The sequence below is a fragment of the Excalfactoria chinensis genome, chromosome 7 (genome assembly GCF_039878825.1).
Source record: "Excalfactoria chinensis isolate bCotChi1 chromosome 7, bCotChi1.hap2, whole genome shotgun sequence".
NCBI classification, from domain to species: domain Eukaryota; kingdom Metazoa; phylum Chordata; class Aves; order Galliformes; family Phasianidae; genus Excalfactoria; species Excalfactoria chinensis.
Window position 1 is genome coordinate 1,329,372 of NC_092831.1, and position 16,228 is coordinate 1,345,599.

General features: G+C 40.4%; 1 protein-coding gene across 1 annotated transcript in view; it reads left to right on the forward strand.

Annotated features, from left to right (window-relative positions):
• NEB (nebulin) overlaps positions 1-16,228 on the forward strand; it is a 108,479-nt gene that overhangs the window by 19,351 nt on the left and 72,900 nt on the right. The window contains exons 16-38 of the mRNA XM_072341234.1: positions 168-272; positions 425-532; positions 865-1,176; positions 1,424-1,630; positions 2,524-2,628; positions 3,440-3,547; positions 4,888-5,199; positions 5,345-5,551; positions 6,020-6,124; positions 6,277-6,384; positions 7,155-7,466; positions 7,686-7,889; positions 8,334-8,438; positions 9,233-9,340; positions 9,708-10,019; positions 10,441-10,644; positions 10,956-11,060; positions 11,161-11,268; positions 11,646-11,957; positions 13,664-13,867; positions 14,179-14,283; positions 14,384-14,491; positions 15,859-16,170. Of these exons, the coding sequence (XP_072197335.1) occupies positions 168-272; positions 425-532; positions 865-1,176; positions 1,424-1,630; positions 2,524-2,628; positions 3,440-3,547; positions 4,888-5,199; positions 5,345-5,551; positions 6,020-6,124; positions 6,277-6,384; positions 7,155-7,466; positions 7,686-7,889; positions 8,334-8,438; positions 9,233-9,340; positions 9,708-10,019; positions 10,441-10,644; positions 10,956-11,060; positions 11,161-11,268; positions 11,646-11,957; positions 13,664-13,867; positions 14,179-14,283; positions 14,384-14,491; positions 15,859-16,170 (4,176 nt within the window). The remainder of the gene's footprint in view (positions 1-167; positions 273-424; positions 533-864; positions 1,177-1,423; positions 1,631-2,523; positions 2,629-3,439; positions 3,548-4,887; positions 5,200-5,344; positions 5,552-6,019; positions 6,125-6,276; positions 6,385-7,154; positions 7,467-7,685; positions 7,890-8,333; positions 8,439-9,232; positions 9,341-9,707; positions 10,020-10,440; positions 10,645-10,955; positions 11,061-11,160; positions 11,269-11,645; positions 11,958-13,663; positions 13,868-14,178; positions 14,284-14,383; positions 14,492-15,858; positions 16,171-16,228) is intronic.

Sequence of the window (16,228 nt, forward strand, 5' to 3'; positions counted from 1 at the left end):
GATGAGGAACATAATGTTGGCATCCTGCAGTTATATTTGTTAGGGTAGTTTTTAGTGCTTATGCAACTTTGTGCTATGAAATATTATTTCCTGCACTTAAGCTCAACAAAAGCAAGCTTATTGTGTAAGTGTAACTCCTTTTCAATGCTAAATCTTTGTAATTGCAGAGGCTCTACACTGATAAATGGAACAAAGAGAAGACCAGCATTCATGTTATGCCAGATACTCCAGAAATTCTGCAGTCTAGAGTGAACCAGATCACAATGAGTAATGTAAGTTGCTGTGTTCAGTGAGGACATTCAGTGTCTTTAGCATAGATAAAAAATTGACGTAATTCTTTGGTCTTTCTTGAAAATAGTTATAGATACTTAAGTACTTCTGCTTTGATAATAGAGTACCTGTTCTCTTTTCTGTTTTAAATTAGAAACTATACAAAGCTGGATGGGAGGAAGACAAGAAGAAAGGCTATGACATGCGGCCAGATGCTATTCCAATAAAAGCAGCCAAGACTTCCCGAGACATTGCAAGTGATGTGAGTGTGTTTGTCAGCAGCATTCAGAATCTTTTCAAAACCAGTCAGAACTTGAAATGTGGTTTCAGCTAAATGTTTGTTTTATTAAGCCTTTGCAGTATTTGCTCTCAGGCTTGCTTCAGGAATAACACTGAATTGTGCCTTTTTGCTCACTGTAAAACTCATATAGTCAGTGGGCTGTTTTGTGATACTGAATATGTGTAAATGATTAAGCCTGAGATCTTGTTACGGAAAAGAACAACTTTGTCTTTTTTTCTGAGATAAACTTGAGCCTAATAATGTCCTTTTTTTTTTCTTTCTCCTTTGCTGTTGTTTCTCTTTCCTGCTGTCAGTATAAATATAAACTAGCCTACGAAAAAGCAAAAGGAAAACATATTGGGTTCCGCAGCCTTGAAGATGACCCCAAGCTGGTGCACTTCATGCAGGTGGCTAAGATGCAGTCTGATCGTGAATACAAAAAAGATTACGAGAAGGCAAAGACAAACTTCCATACTCCAGTTGACATGCTCAGTGTTGTGGCAGCCAAGAAAGCACAGGAAGTGGCTACAAACGCAAACTACAAACACTTGATCCATATCTACAATGTTTTACCTGATGCTATGAGTCTTGAATTAGCCAAAAACATGATGCAGATACAAAGTGATGTAAGTGAGAGACTCTTCAGCCTTTGCTTTACCGGTACAGTGATTCTTAGTTTATGAGAGAATACTGTAAGATGAACAGAAGTCAGTTAAATGCTAAAATGTAAATAAAATGAGACCTCCAGCAATGATAGACATGGTATATTTTTAAGTGCATTCAAAATCTAATGTACGTTAAATACAGGGAGATGTGTCAAAATTTTCAGACATTTATGTGCATCTAATTATTGTCTTTTCCTTCTGCTTCCAGAATCAATACAGAGCAGAGTATGATGAAAGTATGAAGGGTGCTGGATGGATGCCACTGGGCTCTCTGGAGGCTGAGAAGAACAAGAAAGCAATGGAAATTCTTAGTGAAAAGAAATACCGTCAGCACCCAGACAAATTGAAGTATTCCGTTCCTCTGGATTCCATGAATATGGCCTTAGCTTTACATAATGCTAAAATCATGGATGAGGTAAGAAAACATTCATCACAACTTATTTAACTTTGGAGAAGTAAGGTATCAGTTATACCTTATGTAGTCTCTTGGGTTAATAACTTCTGTGTGTGTTAGTTTGAGCAGCTAATGAAAATGCTTGACTGTCACTGTATTTCATCTTAATAGAGCCATACTATATTTTAAAGCAAAGTGTAACCCTGGTGATTTCTTCATAGGGTCTATTCCACATTACAGACTGTAGATTTCTAATAGTTTAACTTTATGGGCTGAAAATACCAGTGAGTCCCTTTTGAAAATGGCATTTAAGCCTTTGAACTATAGTCTGTGTAATCTGATGGCTATTACATCAGTGTGAAATGGCTGCATAACATCAGTGCTTTTATATATTGAGGTATTTATTTTCTGATTCTTCTGCTGAGCGGACAGAATCCACTGCTGTCCTTTAGGAATGTCTTGTGTTCACATGCACTGTGTGTGGAGGGATCCCCTGAATTTTCTTTGGATTTTACTTCCTGTAAGAAAAGGAAGTTTTCTCTCTCATCTGATTCTTATTTTATATGAGATAGGCTGTTAGCCACCTTGCTTGGAAGATTATTTGCTTATTCTCATAACACTTCTTTTTATACCTTCTGACTTGGCTTTGGTAGCTATTGTTCTCTGTTGAATGTGCTTGAATGTACTGCTGGACAAGAGACATGCAATAAGATATTGTAGCAAGATTGATATTTCTTCAACTTTTATTGCAGACTTGCGCAGTTATCAGGAATAGCTCTTACGAAGATAAGGAAAAATGTGGGTTGCATTACTGAAAAGAAAGATTATACTTAAAATAAAAGCAGTTACACTTAAATATATATATATATATATATATTTTGTAAACTGATGTGTTTGTTGCTTTATTCTTCTAGCACAAATACAAACAAGCATGGGAGGAGGACAAGAAGAAGGTTCACATGACACCAGATACTCCGCAGTTTGTTTTAGCGAAAGTTAATGCATTTAATATAAGCGATGTGAGTAATGGTTGGAAAAAGTTGTTCCTTTTTCTTTCTTTCTTTCTTTCTTTCTTTCTTTCTTTTTTTTTTTTTTTTTTTCCAATTAGAAATAAATAACAGCGCAGGAAAGTTTCTGTAACACTCACTTTGTCAGCCTGTGTTAGTTCCACAATCTGCTATTTTCCATTTCCTACTGTTCTTCCCTGAAATTAAATATCTAAAGCTGTCAAGACAAAGCAATAATATTTATGGACAGGTTATGTAGCATTAACGTAGGTCATTAAAATATAATAATTATATACAAAGTAATACAGTTTAAACACTATTTCTGTTGTTTCTGTATTTATTATTTTATTTTCTAGTACTCAGCGTTCTGTAGCAGAATTCTTTCTGGAAGGTTGAACTTATTCTTTATGTAAAGTTATAGACCGTTTTTCAGTAGCTGTTTGTTAAATCTGCATATTCTAAATAAAAATTGTAATTGTACGCGTCTTTAGATGCATATGAATAGACAAATCTCATTTTTAGATTTAATTTTCACCAGTTTTTGTGTGTGTGTAAAAGAAATGCAGATATTTTAGGTATTTTTACTGGTTATAGTGCAGTTCAGCTGCATTGATTTGTAGATATAAGGACTGGATTTAATTTTGAAGGTGAATCCATGTTTTTGTATGCCTGAATGGCTAAAAGAGCTTTTCAAAGAGCAATAAACATAAGAATAGTCTGTGTCTCAAGCTGACATATAAAATGTACACAGTATGAATTCTTTTTTAAGAACATGTTTTGTGTTTTGCTTTTTTAAAGGATGTGTCTTTTCTTTCTTTCACAGAAAATGTATAGACATTCTTTTGAAGAAGCCAGAAAGAAAGGGTACGATCTCAGATCTGATGCTATCCCTATTAAAGCTGCCAAAGCTTCAAGGGACATTGCTAGTGATGTAAGTTCTGAGAAAAGAACAATCAATTTCAGTTTCTTGGCTCAACTCGTTATGTGAATTCTATGAAGGCTGTTTATTCTCTTTGTAAATAATTCTGATATATTCTGATACATTCTCTAGCATGGTTAAAGAACAAATTCTCCATTAGAAGGGTAAGGAGGTACATGGAAGACTCTCAGGAGAAGGATAGACACATATTAGTCTTGCAAGAGTTGGGAAAGAACAAATATGGCTTTAAATTACTCTTGCTTCTGGGACGTTCTTCTAGTGATAGCCTTATTAAATTTCATCTTTAAATTAAATGCAGAGAATACAGGTTCCTGGAATCATGACCATTCTGAAATCCTTTGTGTATCAGTGACAAGGGTTTTGCTGTGGGGAAGGCAGCCTGGGAGGGCAGTGAAATTAGGGCCAAAGGACACTGTTATTTTTTAGCCCTCTGTCTTTCTTGACAATATATGAGATGGAGCAGCCACCAGAAAATCAATTTGCTCTGCCACTGCTCTAAGTGTGAAGGCAGTGTAGTCCTTCAGTTCTCACCAGGTAGTAAGCAGTTAAGGAAAATGGGACCAGTGTTTGGTCCGTGTAGTCCACGGTCCAGAGTTGATTAGAGACTGAGGAAGGGTTTAAGAAATTGATGCAGTGGTTTTATTAATTAAACAAATGCACATCTGGTGTATCTTGAATTCATGATTCATTTGAGCAAACTAGCTTCATGGAAGTGCCATACAGATCTGTTCATTTATGCTTGGTCTTTAGATACAAATTCAAGTTTTCTGATCATGGCTCAGACTGTCACTAAGATAGTTACCCAAGCTGAATGGTGGTGGCGGTAGTACGAACATAGTAACAGAGGACAGTGTAGGTTGATGTATCCTGCATGTGGTATTTCATCTTAGAGCTAGTAAGGCTATCTCTAAGCTATAGTGAAGAAAGAATAAATTTCTGTTTTCTGAAGGACTGTCTTCAAATCGGGTCTTGTGTGTTGGTTTGGATTCTTGTCAGTCTGCTTCATATTCTGATTGTACCATTGAGAATGAGGTTAGAAAGCGGTCACATCCCAAGTTGTCACACCCCATTCAAGAGTAGAATACAGTAGCATATGGAAACTGCATTTTTCAAGAAAATGTTTTATGAATACCAGTTTTGATGGGGCCCTCATAGAATTTTGAGACTTGTTGAGCACCCTGACAAAGAGCAGACAGAACCACCTCCATATTCTTAGTGTTCGTTTCATCATGTAAACATTCTAATTTAACTCTTCTTTCCCTTACAAGGTAGATATTGCTTGATAAACAAATGAAGTAGAACTAAAATCTTTGTCTCTGTTCTCTGCACAGTATAAATACAAACTAGGTTATGAACAAGACAAGGGAAAGCTTGTAGGCTTCCGCAGCCTTCAGGATGATCCTAAACTTGTCCATTATATGCAAGTGGCTAAGATGCAGTCTGATCGTGAGTACAAGAAGGCCTATGAGACAAGCAAGACTCATTACCAAACACCTTCTGATGCACTTAGTATCATGGCAGCTAAGGAGGCACAAGATCGTGTAACCAATGCAAACTACAAACGACTGATACACCACTATATGCTTCTACCAGATGCAATGAGTTTTGAACTGTACAGGAACATGAATCAGATACAAAGTAATGTAAGTTTCTGTTTTCTTTCTCATTATCATTCACATCTGTACCTGTTTTCTTCTTTTTTCATTGTAAGTGTTTGGGAAAGAACAGAATAATGTAGTGTGAACCATTTGTAAGCTGTAATCTTCACTTTTGTTTCCTGGCTGGCAGAATGAATACAAACAGGATTACAATGAATGGTTCAAGGGTATTGGTTGGAGTCCTGCTGGTTCTCTGGATGTGGAGAAGTCTAAGAAAGCTACAGAAATTGCAAGTGACCGGAAATACCGGCAGCATCCCAGCAAATTCCCTTTCACAAAACAGACTGACGCCATGGATATGGTCCTTGCAAAGCACAATGCAGATATAATGAATAAAGTGAGTATTTATGGGGAGCATTAGTCAGACACTCATATATGACCTCTGTTAATAAACTTTGCATAAATCTCTGTCACTACTTTTACATAGCAGTTTTTCCCCAGGGAAAAATGACTGTTGCTTAAAGATGGATCCTTTTTCAATTTTTTTTCTTAATTGAAATACTCAGTTACTGCTAAGAAGCATTGATTAAATCAATCTGTTGCTTGTTCCTTGCTACCTCTCCAACATCTATTTTTCTCATACTTGCATGGCAATTGCTGACCTTGAAAATCTTCAGTAGAAGCAAGACCGAATCTCAATTTGACTGATTCTGGATTAAGACATCCCATAGAAAAATAAACCGAAGTTAACATCTTTTGCTTTTTATCCATCTATAATCAAAGTGCAGAGACAGAAAGGTGAAAATCCTGTAAGAGCTGGTTTCTGTCACCTATACTGATAATCTGATGTTCTTTTTTTCAATAGCACGCTTATACTCAAGCTTGGGAGAAGGATAAAACTCAAGTTCATGTGATGCCAGATACACCAGATATTCTACAGGCAAAGCAGAACAAGGCGAACTACAGTCAGGTAGAGCTTTTTAATGCTTTTACATTTCAAACTAATGTTAAATTAATCTACTTCCAACTTCAAGGTGCCCTTCCATTTCCAAATAAATATCTTAGTAGAAGGTGACATATGTATTAATAAGGCTTTTTAGTTAAAATTGTTTTCAATTCTAGAAACAATACAAGCTCGACTGGGAGGAAATGATTAAGAAGGGCTATGACCTCACACCTGAAGCCATTTCAGTGAAAGCTGCCAAAGCTTCAAGGGACATTGCAAGTGACGTAAGCAACATTTAATTCTGTCTGAAGTGTACTCTTATGTGGACCCCTCTGAAGAAGATTGACTTGTAGTTTAAAAAGCAATAAGAAGAATTGCTGGTAAAACATCTTAAAAATAACAGTAATTGCTGATAAAACATTGTCCTGGTCTGTTTTTGTCAGTGAAGACAGCATTTTAAGGAAAGTGATTCTTTTATTTTGGCACTTCATAAGGTTATGGTCCACCCATAAAGTGGCTGGTCATTGAAAGTTAGGAGCAATTTGAACTGAATTGTCTGCTCTTTTGAATGTTACATCTTTGGAGCATCAGGAAGTTGTTCCCAGTGCCTCTACTTTGAAATCCTCTTTACAACTCTGAAGTAGATATGGTGACATGTCTTGTTATTGTTTTACATAACTCAATATTAATACAACTCCTACATTTATGGAAGAGATTTCATCAATCGTAGCTGATTGTTTTATATATGGAAATAGTGTGGTGTGACCGCCTTTGGGCTGTGATTGTATAAATCGGTGGCACAGGAGACCACTGTTAGAGCCATGCACTCTTCCTGTCCAAGGGACTCAGTTTGTTCCCAGGGAAGACATTTGCAGACACCAGTTGATGCATGTGAATTGAGGGGCTGCTAAATCTTCACAAAAGATGCAGTAGCAAATTGCTTATTTCATTGGTAATGAGGAACATTGAACTGAGTGAATATATTTCCCTTATATATTTCATCCCTGCTTGATTCTTACTGCAATTTCAATAATAACAATATTTATAATTTTAGTACAAATACAAAGAAGGTTACCGCAAGCAACAGGGACATCACATTGGATTCCGGAGCTTACAAGATGATCCGAAGATGATGTGGTCTATGCAAGTGGCTAAGATGCAGAGCGAGAGGGAATATAAGAAAGATTTTGAAAAGTGGAAGACCAAGTTCAACATGCCTGTGGATATGTTAGGCTTCCTTCTGGCTAAGAAATGTCAGGAATTGGTTAGTGATGTAGACTACAAACACATGCTACACCGCTGGACTTGTCTACCAGACCAAAATGATGTCACCCAAGCAAAGAGAGTCTATGAACTGCAGAGTGATGTAAGTCTACTCTGAATTTGATTTCTTCATTTTATGTAAAATATTTACTGCTTTTCAGAAATTATCTCTAATAACTCTCTCTTGACATCAGTGAAGTTCAAATTGAATATTATACACTAATTAGTATTTTAATATGGTTTAATACATGGGCAGTGAAAGAACATGCTATGATTTTGATTTTGTATTTTTGTTTGTTTGTTTGTTTGTTTTCCTTAACAGAACATGTATAAGTCTGATCTACAGTGGCTCAGAGGCATTGGATGGAGTCCTTTGGGATCTCTGGAGTCTGAAAAGAACAAGAAAGCTTCTGAAATACTAAGTGAAAAGAAGTACCGGCAGCATCCAGATACTATTAAGTTCACAAGTATCCCAGATGCCATGAATATCACTTTAGCAAAGTCTAATGCAAAAATTCGAAGTGATGTAAGTTGCTTTAGATCCAGTAAATGAGGGAACACTTTAGTATATATTTTTTATAAAGATGACCATACCAGAATGCAATTTAAAATATACAGGTATCCATTGTTTGCAATGTGTGCCTTACTGTTCAGTTGTGAAGAAATACTGTGTCTTATTCAGGAGATTTAAGTCCTTAGGACATCTGATTTATTCTGCAGTAACTGCGAATAGAATCCTTACTGTGCAGTACATCAGTGTATTGACATAATGCTGTCTCCATGACCCTTTATGGGTGTAAAGAAGGGAAAAAAGTATTTCAGTAAGTTCAAGTATTGTTTTATTTAAATATCTTGCATTGTTGAGTCACTTCTGCTTGCACGGTACATCATTGTTGTGTTACTGTAGAGAACAGGTAAGCTGAATTCACTGCCGTCCATATGAACCAGTTTTATTCATGTCTCCCTTCAGATATTATATAGAGAGGCTTGGGACAAGGACAAAACTCAGGTTCACATCATGCCTGATACTCCTGAAATTTTGTTGGCTAAATCAAACTTAATCAACACAAGTGATGTAAGTATGTCTCTATAACATTTCTTTTATGCGATTTGGATTTACCCTTTGTAGCTGTAGTTTAAAATGGAGTGGAACAGTTTCAACAATCTAACGATTGTTAGCATACCTGTTAAAACGGTTATGCATTGGGATACTGGAGTAAATTGCTACATTTTAAAGTGGAAGTGAAATTGCTAGAAAAGAAAGCAAACCAAGAAGATACTCAGTGCAAGTTTGATGCTTTCTCTTTCATCCTTACAGATGGTATTAACGTTATAGATATATATTCAGTAGTTATTAGTAAGACTGTCATTCTTGATTTGGTAAAAGTTGAATTATATTAAACTATCTTCTTAGAATTAGTTTGAATTACATTACATCAAGTTCTTGGTTATATTATAACAGATACCAGCTACTTGTAAATAGTAAAGAAATGTTAGCAGCTGTATCATAGGAAGTCTGGAAGAGAAATTATTATCATTGAAATGGAGTTTAGTTAACCATGGGGTTGTATTATTCACCTCTGTAGAAGACTCTTTACGTAGATTTATATTTGTAGTACAGATTTGCTCTCAGATGAGTTAATCAGGAAAAAATAAAGTTGGTTTGATGTATTTCGTATTATCAGTAACAAAATGTATGTTATGTAAGCTATGGAATGAAACCACGTTTGAAATCTGATTCTTTGTTTGTAGAAATCAATGGAATAAAAAGGTAGTGTTGTGTGGGTTAGATCAGCTTACCTTTTTTCCATGTTGGAAAATTCTCCACAGCTGTCATCATAACAATCACTTTTAATCCTTCCTGAACAGAAACATTACAAGCTGGGATATGAAGAGCTGAGGAGGAAAGGCTATGATCTTCCTCCTGATGCCATACCCCTCAAGTCAGCAAAGGCATCCAGAGACATCGCCAGTGAAGTAAGGGTTCTGACTGAGTGAAAATTGTGGTGTGCCAGAAAACTGTTAAAAATTACTGGTGAATAAATGGTGTCTTATTAAACAATGGATAGATCTGAAAGCTGAACGATGAAAGACTTTTGGTTGTAAAGCAAGGTTTGATTGTTTATTAAACAAAGTTAATTGAATTGATTAATATAATTTATAAGTAAAAAATAATGTAATTATAAAAATTACTGTAGAATGTTAAATAAACAAATGCTATAAATGTAGCCAAAATGCATGACATCTTTTCATGAATATTTTAATAACAAAATTAACTAGTCTGTTGACAAAGGAAAACATAAAATTGCTTCTTAAAAACACTGTGGTTTCTGATTTCATTTAGTATAAGTACAAAACAGCCTACCGGAAGCAGCTTGGCCACCACGTTGGAGCCCGTAACATAGAGGATGATCCCAAGATGGTGTGGTCAATGCACGTAGCCAAGATCCAGAGTGACAGGGAGTACAAGAAAGCCTTTGAGAAGTCCAAGACGCACTTCAGCAGCCCCGTGGACATGCTGGGAATTGTGTTGGCCAAGAAATGCCAGGAGCTGGTCAGCGATGTGGATTACAAGCATCTTCTGCATCGGTGGACCTGTCTGCCAGACCAGAACGATGTTGTACAAGCACGGAGAGTGTACGACCTTCAGAGTGATGTGAGTTATCCTTTAGTGGGTGTGTGGGAAAGGGAGGTCAGTGCTGTGTTGTGTGCCACTGCAGGAGAAGGTGGGGATGTGGGGACGCTAAGATAGGCTGATTCTGTGAGACTGTGCTGTGGCCATGCTGCCTGTCTGAGTGTTGAACTGAGTGTCCTGATGTGGGGTGGAAGATGTTTGCGTGACATTGGTTTTTTTGTTGGAGGAAGAGTCATGCCTGCGGTGAAGATTCTGGAGGACAACTTTGTTGGCTGTGGTTGTGTAGGCTGCATGTGCCTCCAAAACGAGGGCGTGAGGGAAGCTGTGCTTAATGGGAGTCATAAATTGCTGTCAGGTTGGGTTACTGCAGGAAATGTGTATTAGCAGACAGAGCCATTAAGGGCATTGCTAAGCTGCCTTGTGTCCTTTTGTGTCTTTTCAGAATGTGTACAAGTCTGACCTGCAGTGGCTGAAAGGCATTGGCTGGTCCCCAATTGGTTCACTGGATGAAGAGAAGAACAAGCGAGCGAGCATGATCCTGAGTGACAAGAAGTACCGACAGCACCCGGACACCATCAAGTTCACGAGCCTTCCCGACTCCATGCCCATGGTTCTGGCAAAGCACAACTCGGAGATTATGAACCACGTGAGATTTCTTTGTGTTTTCTACCCGAAGGAGTTTTGTCTGCCTTTAGCAGGACTCAAGAGCTGTTTATTTTCTGGAGGGGTGATGCATTGCCGTGTAGTGGGGATTTGTGTTGACAACTGCTTTAGCTCCACGTGTGCTGCGTGCAGTTGGAGCAGTGTTTGGGAGCGGTGTGGGAGAGCCAATTGGGTGAAGGACTGTGGGGTCTTGGTGCAGTACAAGGTGCCAGTGTCTGTACCCATAGGGCTGGTCTTTGCGTTTCTTCCTCTGCTGTTGTGTGTTCTTACTGCGTGTTGTACTCATGTTTTCAGCGGTCGTACATAGCAGCGTGGGAGAAGGACAAAACCAGCATTCATATTATGCCAGATACCCCTGGTATTTTGCTGGCCCTGCAGAACAAAGTGAACTACAGTGAGGTAGGTGGTTTGCCTGGGGTTTGGTGTCCAGTTGTGGACGGAGGCGATCCTGGCAGAAGTGCTGTTTGCTTCACGTGTGGAATGCTTGGTTGTCTTTCAGAAAATGTACAGGCAGGCGATGGAAGAAGAGAAGAAAAAGGGCTACGACATGCGAGCAGATGCCATTCCCATCAAGTCAGCTAAAGCTTCCAGGGATATTGCCAGTGATGTGAGTACACAGGATCCTTGGTGGCACAGCGTCTTGGGCAGTTTCTCATTTTTCTCGTTTGAATTGCTGAGACTGTAAATGCAGATGGGTGGTGGCAGTAGTGTTCTGAGCTGTCGCTACTGCTCACTTGGTCTGTGAGGACCTTGGTTGAAGAGGTTGCTGTGTGTACCTCCATGTTCCTCCAGCAATTCAATGCTTTTCTGGGTCTGATGGATCCGTTGCCTGGTGTGGAGAAATATTGTGGTTATGAGCCTAATTCCCTGGTGATTTTGCCTGCCTTGATTAGCTGAGCGCTTTTTGCAGGTGTTATTAGAGAACAGAATTAAAAGGGGGAAAAAGTTGCATCTGAAATTCACTGCACTTCTTTAACCCTGCAGTACAAGTATAAAGAAGGGTATCGCAAGCAGCTTGGCCACCACATTGGAGCCCGTAACATAGAGGATGATCCCAAGATGGTGTGGTCGATGCACGTAGCCAAGGTCCAGAGTGACAGGGAATACAAGAAAGCCTTTGAGAAGTCAAAGACGCACTTCAGCAGCCCCGTGGACATGCTGGGAATTGTGTTGGCCAAGAAATGCCAGGAGCTGGTCAGCGATGTGGATTACAAGCATCTTCTGCATCGGTGGACCTGTCTGCCAGACCAGAACGATGTTGTACAAGCACGGAGAGTGTACGACCTTCAGAGTGATGTGAGTTATCCTTTAGTGGGTGTGTGGGAAAGGGAGATCAGTGCTGTGTTGTGTGCCACTGCAGGAGAAGGTGGGGACATGGGGAGGATAAGATAGACTGATTCTTTGAGACTGTGCTGTGGCCATGCTCCCTGTCTGTTTATTGAATGCTGTGTTCTGACATCGGAGGAAATCTTTTGTGTGGAATGTATTGTGACTTCTCACTCTTTGCTATCAAGTGTTCATCATGCCACTCATTCAGTCCTCCCTTCTGTAATTATGGGAAGAAGACATAATAAAAAGAGATTAGATATTAATATGGTGATTTCTCACCAAGTAGCATAATGTATGGAGAAAAATGTGCTTTACTGTGTATTATTTCAGGCTTGAGCTGTGAGAATGAGTAAGTTACCTTATAATGTCTTTCCTCCCATCTGCTCTCTTCTTCCTTCTTCCCCCAAGTTACGCACTGGATTGAGAAATGGCAGTTGCTGTCTGTGCATGACACTTCATCTCTATTGCCTCTCTATTGTCTCTCTCACCCTGTTCCATGTGGGGTTCTTCCCGTGGGTTTCCCTCTGTCCTGAACTGATCCTGTGTGGTCTTTCCACTTGCTGGGGCAATTCAAGCACTGCTTAAGCACAACATTATAACAAAGGACCTATCCTTCTGGAACCTACTCCAGCATGGGTCTACAAAGTCATTAGCTTGTCCAGGCCTTCTGCTCCACTGCAGGCTCTTCTCCATGAACTGCAGATTTAGTCTGGGGAAGCTGCTCCTTCAGGAGCTCTCAGTGGGCTGCAGATTACTTCAGGCCACATCTGCCTGCTTCCATAGGCTTCTCTGTGGGATACAAATGGAGATCTAGTCCACAACCTGCACTTGGGTTGCAGGGAATAGCCTGTTTCACCATGGACCACACCTGGGCTGCAGGGAAATCGTGCACCGTGCCTGGAGTGCCTTCTGCCCTCCTTCTTCCCTGATGCTAGTGTCTGAAGGGTTGTTTCTCTCACTCTTCTCTCTGAATAGCTGTAGTACAGCTGTTTTCTACTTTCTCCACTGTGTTCTTAGGGAGGTGCAACAAGTCTTACTCACTAGCTCAGTTCAGGACAACAGAGGGTTCCTACTGCTGAAAGGTGGAAATGGCTATTATCTGTCTTAGGGCAGCTTAGTTAGTATGCTCACAGAAGCCAAACTGACAGCTGCAGTCACTACCAAAATCATGGCAAATAACCTCAATAGAGTATTGTAAGTTTTGTTCATGGAAGTGTTGTTGCATACCTTGAGGAGTTTGAAGGAATAGTTGTTGCAGGCAGCCAAACTTCATAATGGCAGGGGAGAGCAAAGGCTTCAAATATTCACTTTTGGGTGACCAAAGCTGGGCAAGCAGAAGTCATCTGTGCAGATGGGAATGGTTTAAGGAGCATTAGGTGTTGAGGAGTAAAGCTGCTTGTGTGCCTCTGCCAGCCACCAATTGGTGAATGGAGCAGATCTTTGCCTCTCTTGCCTTCAGAGTGTTAAGTAGTGAAGATTCTGGAGTACAATTTTGTTGGCTGGTTGTGGTGGTGTAGGCTGCATGTGCCTCCAGAACAAGGGCATGAGGGAAGCTGTGCTTAATGGGAGTCATAAACTGCTGTCAGGTTGGGTTACTGCAGGGAATGTGTATTAGCAGACAGAGCCATTAAGGGCATTGCTAAGCTGCCTTGTGTCCCTTTGTGTCTTTTCAGAATGTGTACAAGTCTGACCTGCAGTGGCTGAAAGGCATTGGCTGGTCCCCAATTGGTTCACTGGATGAAGAGAAGAACAAGCGAGCGAGCATGATCCTGAGTGACAAGAAGTACCGACAGCACCCGGACACCATCAGGTTCACGAGCCTTCCCGACTCCATGCCCATGGTTCTGGCAAAGCACAACTCGGAGATTATGAACCACGTGAGATTTCTTTGTGTTTCCCACCCGAAGGAGTTTTGTCTGCCTTTAGCAGGACATGAGAGCTGTTTATTTTCTGGAGGGGTGATGCATTGCCGTGTAGTGGGGATTTGTGTTGACAACTGCTTTAGCTCCACGTGTGCTGCGTGCAGTTGGAGCAGTGTTTGGGAGCGGTGTGGGAGAGCCAATTGGGTGGAGGACTGTGGGGTCTTGGTGCAGTACAAAGTGCCAGTGTCTGTACCCATAGGGCTGGTCTTTGCGTTTCTTCCTCTGCTGTTGTGTGTTCTTACTGCGTGTTGTACTCATGTTTTCAGCGCTCGTACATAGCAGCGTGGGAGAAGGACAAAACCAGCATTCATATTATGCCAGATACCCCTGGTATTTTGCTGGCCCTGCAGAACAAAGTGAACTACAGTGAGGTAGGTGGTTTGCCTGGGGTTTGGTGTCCAGTTGTGGACGGAGGCGATCCAGGCAGAAGTGCTGTTTGCTTCACGTGTGGAATGTTTGGTTGTCTTTCAGAAAATGTACAGGCAGGCGATGGAAGAAGAGAAGAAAAAGGGCTACGACATGCGAGCAGATGCCATTCCCATCAAGTCAGCTAAAGCTTCCAGGGATATTGCCAGTGATGTGAGTATACAGGATCCTTGGTGGCACAGCGTCTTGGACGGTTTCTCATTGCTGTCTTCTGAAGAGCTGAGTTTGAAAGAGCAGATGGGTGGGCTTTATCATATCCAATCTTTGTTGAGCCATTATTACTCTTCCACTGTTTGTGGTGCAGATTAGTATTTCTTGGCTTTGTTTACAGTATAACAATTGAATTTTATATTTGGACTGCTTCAATAGTGATGTTTCCCTTGAGGCATTCTCCTCATTTGTACCATTCTGAAACTCTACCTATAGTACTGTGTTTAGCTCTTGTGCTCCCAGCACAACAAATAAGGGGACTTTTTAATCTTGAGCCTGTGAAGCATCACAGAATTTATGAAAGGACTAGATTACCTCATGTATAAAGCAGTGCTGAGGTAGATGAGGATGGTCTGCCTGATGAGAAGAAGTCTCCTGGGCAAGTTTATTGTAGGCTTTCAGTTTTTATAAGGGATTTATAGGAAGCATTTAGAAAGGGTTTTTTTACAGGGGTGTGTTTTGAAACTGAAGCAAGCTAGATGAAATTTGTAATGGTGAAAAGGTACATCCTTATAATGTGTGTAAGACTCACTGGTATACGTTGCCAACAAATCAGATACCCCATTTGTGAAAATCTTTCCATGTCAGGATAGAATTGGAGGCTACCCAGCCTAGTGATAGATGTTTCTGCGCAATAGAGGGGAGTTGATCAAAATGATTTTCAGTGGTTCCTTCCAACACAAGCTAATCTAGGATTCTGTGACACTTTGATATCTGCATGCTGTTGTAAAGGAGCTAAAATTACGCTCTCATGCACCATTTTATAGTCTCAGATTGTTCCATAACGGAAGGCAGATTAATTCAGTCTTCCTTCAGACTTACTGTACATTTCAGAAAGTAAAGGAGGGAAAAGTGAAGAGCTGTCTGCTGTCACTGCCAAAATATCAGTTTAGGGTGGCCTGCAGCTGAGGCTTTGCACCAGGATGGAAGAATAAGATTGATTCTCAGAATGATAGAGAGCTTGGTCTTGCTTCCATGGGCTGCAAGGTTGAATGTACTCAGGGCAGTCTATGATGAATTGCAGGTTGCCCGATAGAACTGACTGTGTGTTTTCTTCCAGGAACAGCATTCCTGGTTCTTAAACTAGGTAGGCTGGAGTTGCTGTGTAGGCCTCCATGTACCTCCAGCAGTCCAGTGCAGACCTGGAACCGTAGCCTGTTTTGGTGAAATATTGTGGTTCTGAGTCTAATTCCATGGTGATTTTGTCAGCCTTGATTAGCAGAGAGCTTTTTGCAGGTGTTATTAGAGAACAGAGCTAAAAGGGGGCAAATGTGGCATCTGAAATTCACTGCACTTCTTTAACCCTGCAGTACAAGTATAAAGAAGGGTATCGCAAGCAGCTTGGCCACCACATTGGAGCCCGTAACATAGAGGATGATCCCAAGATGGTGTGGTCGATGCACGTAGCCAAGGTCCAGAGTGACAGGGAGTACAAGAAAGCCTTTGAGAAGTCCAAGACGCACTTCAGCAGCCCCGTGGACATGCTGGGAATTGTGCTGGCCAAGAAATGCCAGGAGCTGGTCAGCGATGTGGATTACAAGCATCTTCTGCATCGGTGGACCTGTCTGCCAGACCAGAACGATGTTGTACAAGCACGGAGAGTGTACGACCTTCAGAGTGATGTGAGTTATCCTTTAATGGGAGTGTGGGAAAGGGAGGTCAGTGCTGTGTTGTGTGCCA